Source organism: Pinus tabuliformis, chromosome X (assembly GCF_031772625.1).
Source record: "Pinus tabuliformis cultivar Carrire ecotype Pingquan chromosome X, CPIR1, whole genome shotgun sequence".
In the NCBI taxonomy this organism is placed as follows: domain Eukaryota; kingdom Viridiplantae; phylum Streptophyta; class Pinopsida; order Pinales; family Pinaceae; genus Pinus; species Pinus tabuliformis.
This window is the reverse complement of record NC_142308.1, coordinates 420,816,439-420,826,054: the sequence shown is the minus strand read 5'-3', so window position 1 is coordinate 420,826,054 and position 9,616 is coordinate 420,816,439. Positions and strand designations below refer to the sequence as shown.

General features: G+C 29.9%; 1 protein-coding gene across 1 annotated transcript; it reads right to left on the bottom strand.

The window, feature by feature from the left end:
• Positions 1-4,679: 4,679 nt before the first annotated feature.
• On the bottom strand, positions 4,680-8,313 carry LOC149140362 (alcohol dehydrogenase 1-like). Its single transcript, XM_089446823.1, has 10 exons — positions 8,068-8,313; positions 7,726-7,862; positions 7,522-7,568; positions 7,061-7,386; positions 6,881-6,963; positions 6,056-6,131; positions 5,876-5,937; positions 5,705-5,800; positions 5,442-5,603; positions 4,680-4,984 (listed from the first exon to the last, which is right to left on the bottom strand). The coding sequence occupies exons 1-10, from the start codon at positions 8,105-8,107 to the stop codon at positions 4,865-4,867; spliced, it is 1,149 nt and encodes a 382-aa protein (XP_089302949.1). The 5' UTR covers positions 8,108-8,313; the 3' UTR covers positions 4,680-4,864.
• Positions 8,314-9,616: the final 1,303 nt, after the last annotated feature.

The window sequence follows — 9,616 nt, the reverse complement described above, 5'->3', positions numbered from 1 at the left end:
TCCCTTTCTTGTTGAGAGGGAGTGTTAAAAATAGCAACAAGAAAATCCTAATTTAAGTTGTCCTTGAATTAAATTGTAATTCTATTCTCATAGCAGCTTGTAGTAGTTAACTAAGTTAAGTTGACTTAGTTGGCTCAGTAAATTCGAGTTGGAAGTCTATCTAGAGTCATGTAGAGTGATCCCTAAATTTTAGGGGCCTAGGTTGAGTTCTTATTGAGTTGTAATTATTTAATTTAGTTTAACTGAGTTAAATTCAGCTAAACTAGTTCTAACCGTTGGAGGAACTAGTGAGTAGTAAAGTGAATTAAATTGGATTTAATTCACATGCAGTGATCAATCAAATAACTGATAATTCACTCAAAATAGCTCATGCATGTCAATTCAAAGGAAGACCTAGTTGAGATTAGAGTTCAGGGACAATGTACTATCAATTGTAAATTCATCTAAATTAAACAAGTGATGCATGCAATCCGTAGAAGGCCTATGGATGGATTGCGTAGTTATGAATTTCAAATTTCCCATTAAATATGGGCTAATTCCCTTAGAAACTACACAATGAAGTAGGAGCTTGACATGCCACAGATTTGGCTAAGTATTGGCTTGAACTGGTTTGTGAAGCAGTGAGATAGTTTGTACTTATGCAGAGATTATTCATGTTGAACAAGCATTGTATTTCTTTTTAGATCTTCTGGTTAATGCAATATACAAATAGAGGGGTTTTTAGCTGTTGCTTTCCCCATTAAAAATTTGTGTTATGTGCGATTGAAATTATTCATTTTTTTGCTTTGTGATTTCATCGATCAATTGTTATTTCCGCTGATGAGTAGAGTAGATTCAAGTCTTTTGATTTAGCACATCACATAAACAGTTTGAATCTATAGTAAAAATATACAAGAGTTTTGCTATCAAAGGAAAATAAAATAAGCTATGCAAATTGGTCAAGGCATTATATGGACTAAAACAAGCATCTTGTGCTTGGTATGAAAAGTTAATTGAACACCTCCTTAAGCTGAATTATAATTTTTTTTGACCTAGATGATGCAACTTTATTTGTCAAAAAAATTGGAAAATATGTTGTATATCTAGTTGTCTATGTTAATGATTTGATGATTATAGGGAACAATGATAGTTATAAAGCATCTGTTAAAAAGTTGCAAAAAATCTTTGACATTATAGATTTGGGTTTGTTGCATTATTATTTTGGAATTGAAGTTGCTCAACAACCCAAACACATTTTGATTTCTCAGAAGAAGTATGTTGGACATCTATTAAACATATTTGTAATGTAGGATTGTAACCCTGTTTCTACTCCTATGGAGCAAAATTTGCAACTTACTTGCGCCGAAGGACATACTTTTGATGATCCAACCAAGTATATGCAACTTGTTGGAACTTTAATTTTTTTAACCACTACTAGACTTGACATTACTTTTGATGTATGGATACTTACTAGGTTCATGCATCAGCCCTATGAAGGTCATTCAGATGCAACGAAAAGAGTGTTGAAATAATTTAAGGGCACTAAATCTTTTGGCATAAAATACTCCAAAGCTGCATATTTCCATCTCTCTATATATTCAGATTTTGACTTTGATGGTGATAAGGAGAATGGGGTCTCTACTTCTAATTATTTGATGAATCTTGGATCAAAAACCATTAGCTGGAGGTCACGCAAGAAATATGTACCTGTTGATTCTATGACCGAAGTTGAATATGTTGCAGCAGCTCAAGCCACAAAATAAATCATTTGGCTTCACAAGATACTTGAAGACTTGCATGAGAAGCAACAAGATTCAACCCCTTTATTTGTTGATAATTATTCTGCGATTCAGTTGGCTAAGAATATAAAGTTTCATGATCGAAGCAAGCACATTAACACGAAGTATAACTTGATTCGACATTATGTAGAGGCTAAGGTTATTCATGTGACACATTGTCCTACTTCAAAACAGATAGCAAACATATTCACCAAAGCGGCAGACGATAAAAGTTTGAAAATTTTCGAATGTTACTCGGTGTGTCATATATCCTTAGAATTAGGGGGGGATGTTAACTAATCCTTCGGGGTATATTGTAACATTAGTATATTACAATTGATGGTTTAGGTAGTTTTCTTAATACAAGTAGGAAAACCACCAACAATTATGATCTAGTAATTGTATTTGCTTGTATATATACTTTATGATTGCACTCAATAAATGATATATTTTATTGTGGAGTTCATCAGGCCTGTAACATCTAAAAGTGATGTTACTCATACCTAAATATTCAGATTTTGACTTTGATGGTGATAGGGAGAATGAAGTCTCTACTTCTAGTTATTTGATGAATCTTGGATCAACAACCATTAGTTGGAGGACACACAAGAATCTATACATGTTGATTCTACCACTGAAGTCGAATATGTTGCAGCGGCTCAAGCCACAAAAGAAATCACTTGGCTTCGCAAGATACTTGAAGACTTGCAGAAGAAGCAACAAGATTCAACTCCTTTATTTGTCGATAATTCTTCTGCAATTTAGTTGGCTAAGAATATAAAGTTTCGTGATTGAAGCAAGCACACTAACACAAAGTATAACTTGATTCAACATTATGTAGAGGCCAAGGTTATTCATCCGACACATTGTCCTACTTCAGAACATATAGCAGACATATTCACCAAAGTGTTAGGACGAGAAAAGTTTGAACTTTTTATAATGTTACTTGGTGTGTCAGATATCACTTCAAATTAAGGGGGGATGTTAACTAATCCTTCTAGATACATTGGAACATTAGTCGATTACAATTGATGGTTTAGGTAGTTTTCTCATTACAGTTAGGAAAACCACCAACATATATGATCTAGTAACTGTATTTTCTTGTATAAATACTTTATGATTGTACTCAATAAATGATATATTTTATTGTGGAGTTCATCAGGTCTGTAACATCTACAAGTAATGTTACTCATACAATTTGTGAAATATTGTATATTTAAATGATACATTGTTTGTCATTATTATGTTTTCCATCCTAACAATGTTTTAATGTTTTTACATGATATGCTTCTTCCCTATGTTTTCCATTTACAACAATATTTTTAAATTATAATAATATATCTTTGTTTGTCATCCTTTGTAGGTATATAATTATTTAATAATACTTTCTCAAAATAATAATAATTATTTAAAATTACTATTTATTAATTTTTACTTAATTAATCTTTATAATTTCATAATTCTAACAATTTTTAAACTTTGTTTTCCATACATATAAAGATTATTCACAAGTCTAAAAATCATCTTTCCTATTTATATAATTCATAAAAGTTCTTCAAAAGTTTGAAAATCATTTTTCATAACTTTAATCTTCATTTTCCAAAGTTTGAAAATCATTCTTCATAATTCTAATCTTATTTTCCACAAAAATAAAAAAAAATCCAAAAATCTAAAAATCATTCCTTCATAATTCTAATTTTCATTTTCCACATTTTCCAAAAATCTAAAAATCATTCCTTCCAATTTCATAATTTGATAGTACAACTTAAGACTCATTCTTTATAATTTCATAATTATAATCTTTATTTTCCATAAAAAAAAATTTAAAAAAAAAATCCAAAAATTATTCTTCATAATTCTATAATTCTAATCATTATTATTTTCCATTAAAAAAAAAAGCTCTTCAAAAATCAACAAACCATTCTTCATAATTCCACAATTTTAATCTTTATTTTCCATAAACATAAAGGTTTTTGAAAAATCTAATAATCATCTTTCATAATTCCATAATTTGAAACTTTATTTTCCATCCCAATCTTCAAAATTCTAGTAATCATTCTCGATAATTCGATAATTCTAATCTTAATTTTCCATAACAAAAAATAAAAAGAAAGTTTTTTCAGAAATCTAAAAATCATTTTTCAAAATTCCATAATTTTTATTTCTCATCCTAACCAATATTTAAAATTTAACAATTAACAATTTTAACTTTGGTTTTTCATGAGAAAAGTTCTTAATTTTCCAGAAATCCAATTTTTATTCATCATAACAATCTTGGTTTTTCATGAGAAAAGTTCTTAATTTTTCAGAAATCCAATTTTTATTCATTATAACAGTCTCCATTCTTCAATGTTCAGAAATTTTAACATATGTTATTTTTTTTTTCGAAGTTTCAAAATATTAATTTTATTTTTCAAAATTATATCAAATTATTTCAGATTCTTCTCTAAACTTTTTATAAATAAAATGCAAAATCTTTAAATATTTTTATAAATATAATAGAATGCAAAGAAATAGCTATACCAAAATAAAATTATAACAAATTATTTGACATTTTTCTTCAAGCAGAAGTTTCCAAAACTTTTTATAAATATAATAAGATGCAAAGAAATCTCCACAAGAAAATCTAATACAAATGCCATCCACCACACAACCTCTAATAAAACCTTAAATCACATACTAGAACTATAACAATCTCCATTCTCCAAAGTTCAGAAATTTTAACAAATATTATTTTTTTCAGAGTTTTGAAATATTAATTTCATTTTTCAAAATTATATCAAATTATTTCAGATTCTTTTCCAAACTTTTTATAAATAAAATGCAAAGTCTCCAAATATTTTTATAAATATAACAGAATGCAAAAAAATGGCTATACCAAAATAGAGTTACAACAAATTATTTCATATTTTTCTTCAAACATTTTATAAATAAAATGCAAAGTTTCCGAAACTTTTTATAAATATAATAGAATGCAAAAAATTCTCCATGAAAAAATCTAATACAAATGCCATCCACCACACCATCTCTAATAAAGCTTTAAATAACATACTAGAACTATAATGCATTTCTGATTTATATTAAATTTAAAACTTCCTCTGTATCATTTAATTATCAATCACATTTATCACACATCTTAGACTCTCTCCTTTAATCATGTAATCAAATGCCTTGTTAATATTGGCAAATGAAACCTCATGTGTGATAAATTTCTCCAATTCAAGCTTCTGCAAATCATGAAAAGAAAAAAGAAATTAAATTTCTAAAAACCTAATTAAAATTACTTGAATAGTGAATAAGGGAAAAAAAATTAGATAACAAGTCTTACTAAGCCCTCGGAAACAATGAAACTAGATTACAAGGTCTATCACAAGAAGGTACAGTGTAATGTAACCTATGAGGAAAGGAGATCAACAACACTGATACGGTATTAGAACATCATTTTGTTTTTATGGAAAAAAATGAATTTAAAATTTTATAGGTTATGTAACTACACTAACTAAAATGCATTCTTTGTGATAGATCACCGATTCAAATCCTCCGTATGTATTTAAGTTAGTCTAAAAAAACTAAAATAATTTAATATTTCATATAATTTGTAATAATGATAGGTATTTAAGTTAGTCTAAAAAACTAAAATAATTTAATATTTCATATAATTTGTAATAATGATAGAAGCCTTACCTTATCCAAATACAATTGCACAAGGCCTGGCAAATCAGAACGGGGCTTATAGTTTCCATAGAAGGTTCCCTTCAATGTTCTCTCAGTGAGAAAATTCAGGGGACTCGTTGCAAAGACTGCATCTGAATTGGGTAACCCCACTAAAACGGTTACACCCCAACCCTGAAAATCACAATATTTAGGTACTAAATCATCAACATGTATGCATTTGCTCAATTATATAATTACAACAATATATGATGGGAGATCAGAGGAGGAGGTACGTCATGGCAAGATTCAAAGGCTTGAATCTCCGCTTTAGTATTCCCTGAGCATTCGATGCTGCAATCCACCCCTCCATCAGTTCTTTCGGCAATAACCTGTGGAATACATTTAATTAACAGATGCATGAAGTACCAAGAGGTAACAGAAGAATTTAAGGCAGACAACCCAACCTGTTGAATAGGCTTGTCGTAGTCCAGTGGGTTTAAAAATTCCGTTACACCGAAGAGTTTTGCTGAATTGATTCATACAACCAATTCTACAGTCAACATATATACACAGGTAATATCCATTAATGGAAATAACATATATACACAGGTTATATCCAATAATGGAAATGGGCATTTTACAACCTTTTTCAAATCTGTCACTGTTTAAATCGATTCCAATTATTCGAGAAGCTCCTGCAATTCTTGCCCCTTCAGCAGCCTGCATAGTTAAGCCCATGTCAGATGCTTAACAGAAAAATTAAGCAATTAACTCATCACATTGGTACAAAAAAATTCAAACAAGAAACTCATCAGCAATACAAAGACTTTTTTCTTTTTTCTTCTTTCTTTCAGAAACACTTCCAGGTGGGACAACCGGAAGCATCACCCACCCAGACGACCCACACTCAGATGCCTAACCCTAACCTTGACCTTAATGTATTTAAAGGAATTGGAATATATCAATAAATGATTGTTCAAATCTCATTAAATATGTTTATGATTATTAAATCATAAATTTTTGATATATCTGATTTGCCAATTTATAAACTTACACTGCATAAATCTATTTTAAATATCTATAAGAGATCCAATTTTTTCACATTTGCTAATCTATAAATTTACACACTCTATATATACTTACACACTCCATATAAGCGTAAATTAATGAAAAATATATCTATAAGAGATCCAATTTTTTCACATTTGCTAATCTATAAATTTACACACTCCATATATACTTACACACTCCATATAAGCGTAAACTAATTTTTTCATGGGACCAAAATTTTAACTTTGATATTTGACAAACAAAATTACACAGAATTACACATCAGTAGAAACTGTAAAATACTGGACTGTAAAATAAGCTCTCTCCCCTCATTAAAAAACATCTTATAGCAAGACCAACGGTGCCAAGTCCAAATATTGCTACTGTTGAACCCAAAAACATTTATCATAAATACTTACAGCAAGACCAACGGTGCCAAGTCCAAATATTGCTACTGTTGAACCCTTCTTGGGTTTGGCTACATTCAAAGTCGCACCCATCCCTGATTCCACAACAAAATGAATTTCAATCAAGAAACGATCATGGGTGATCTTATTAACAGTCCAGTAAGCCGAATAGAATTACCCACGTCATTTTACCTGTTGAAACCCCACAACTGAGAAGACAGACTTTGTTCAGAGGAGCCTCTGGATTAATTTTGGCAACACAACCAACATGCGCAACAGTGTACTCGCTGAAAGTCGATGTACCAAGGAAGTGGTATATCGGTTTCCCATCTTTTGAAAACCTTGATTTTCCATCACTTATCATAACCCCTCTGTCTGAATTATTCCTTAGCAGATCACACATGTTGCTCTCCTCTGAATTGCAGTGTCTGCATGCTCTGCATTCTCCAGTGAATACAGGAAGCACAGTGTCACCTTCCTTGAGGTCAGTCACCCCTTCTCCAACACTCTCAACAATTCTGTATCAACCAACCTATAGTTAGTGAGCAATACATCACAAGATAATAACTCTCTTTTCCCCTCTTAAAATTCTATAGACCTGCTACTTGAATTCAGACTTCATGGACAAAAGCAGAGTAGAACAGAGAATATACCCAGCTGCTTCATGTCCAAAGATACGGGGAAAGAGAGGAGTTTGGCCCTGCAATATCAATCAATTCATTGTTAAAAAAAATTTGGCCAGTGGAGTAATTTAATGGTATAGAAAGAAGTCAATATATATGTGAAAGAGATTTGTATTATCCATGTATTCATTTATACTTTTGAATTTTAATTCTAATTAATGATTTATGACAGACCTTTGCTTCCCAGTAGATAAGGTCTGAGTGGCACAAGGCAGTATAATGCACTTTTATTCTCACTTCCATTGTCTGTGGAGGAGCCACTTCCACTTCTTCAATCTTCAGAGGCTCCCCTGCTCCCCATGCAACAGCAGCTGCAACAAAAGTACACATCAAAATATCAGAGAGAGTTGTGTAAACATAAACACAAAACAAAATTTCAGAGTCGTGTAACATTACACAAATCAAAATTTCAGAGTTGTGTAACCATAAACACACATCAAAATGTCAGAAAATATTATATAATGTACATGACTTCAAACGTGTCCATGACTGCTTGCACTGAATTGAAGTAATTACCTTTGCATTTGATAACGTGGCCTGCAGTAGAGCTCGCCATCTTCCTTTCTGCCCAAATGGTCGTCTTCTGCTAACATAGAACAAACTTACCTTCACATTGGTGTCCAACTCAGGTATCGCTTCTCAATTTATATCCAAATGCTGACAATGGAATGCGGTGGACAAGCCATGCATGCCATATTTCTCGGCATCGAGATGCATGGTTTCGATTTTACGAGGTCATACTTATCTGCAATGTCTGTGATATCTGGTGCGCGTACTTATCTGCAATATATGGATGAGGTTTGAGGGTTTGTTTTTAAGAATATTTAGAAATTTAATTTTAATTAGAACTTATTAATAATAATAATAATATATATTTTTAAGGTTACAGTTTAGCCAGACACTAAATTGATGTACGAAACTCCTTTGTTTGTGGGTCAAGGGACGGACGGCTAAGTCTACTAAAGCATCCTCTTCTAGTTTTGAAACTGTGACCTCTTAGGAGGAAACACATGCTCTTAACCGCCCACTATATGTTAAATATGGATTTAACATGAATTCAGAAGGATCCACTTTCTTCCGGCTCAAATTTTTTTATGAGTCTATATTAATTATTTAAATTTTTGATATAGTTTTTTTTAGATTTTTAAATTTCAACTTTATATATTATAAGGATCTGTAAAATAAGTCTCTCAGCTTAATTACAAAATTAGAAAAAAAATTAAATTAGATAAACAAGATAATTATTCTCTAAAATTTAATAAACAAAATAGAAATTAATTTCAAATTCTTAAATAATATAAAAATAACCCATACGGATAACTTCTTCACAAAGTTCTATTTTTTGTGTTTTCATATTACTATTTTAAATTCAAATCTAAACATTTTAAATTTAAATTTGAACATTTTAAATTCAAATTTAAACCTTTATTTATTCACACCATTATATACGTTAATAATCAAATAAAGGTCTGGAAAAAAATCCGAAAAAGATACTTCAATTCATAGCATTCTTATTTGGATTTCTGACTCTTATCCCCTTATCAGGTTTGCATTTTCTTCTTTGGCTTTATGATCTTTATCTAAATATATAGTGTTTTTTTCTTATCTCCATCACGGTACATCATGTTAATTGAGGTTTATTTTGGTTTTATAATCTTTATCTAAATATATAATGTGTTTTTCTTTCTATCATGGTCGATCATGTTGTTTGAGGTTTATCTTTTATTTCTATTATCATCATAGATAAGATTATTTGAAATTTATCTCTCATTTATATAATAATTATGTTATTTGAATTTTAATAGATATTAACATTTATAATTATAATTTTATTAATAAATTTATGTTAAAAAATATTATCATCCTAAAAAATTACTTTGAATCTGATAGAATTGTATAATAAATATTATTTGCAATTTAATGAAATTGTAACAAGTTTATACATTCTAAAAATATTTTCACTTTAAAAAGAGATGTACATTAACATTTTTATATTAAGTACATGTTGATATATACATGTTTTATTTTATTTTTATTAAAATATATTTTCTTATATTAAATTTGG

Bases quoted from the DNA above. Each gene is read 5' to 3' on its own strand.
- LOC149140362 (XM_089446823.1), bottom strand. From the start codon at position 8,107: ATGGCGAGCTCTACTGCAGGCCACGTTATCAAATGCAAAG. The intron at 7,863-8,067 runs GTAATTACTTCA...CTTTTGTTGCAG, and splicing joins CCACGTTATCAAATGCAAAG to CTGCTGTTGCATGGGGAGCA. The intron at 4,985-5,441 runs GTAAGGCTTCTA...CATGATTTGCAG, and splicing joins TGCAATTGTATTTGGATAAG to AAGCTTGAATTGGAGAAATT.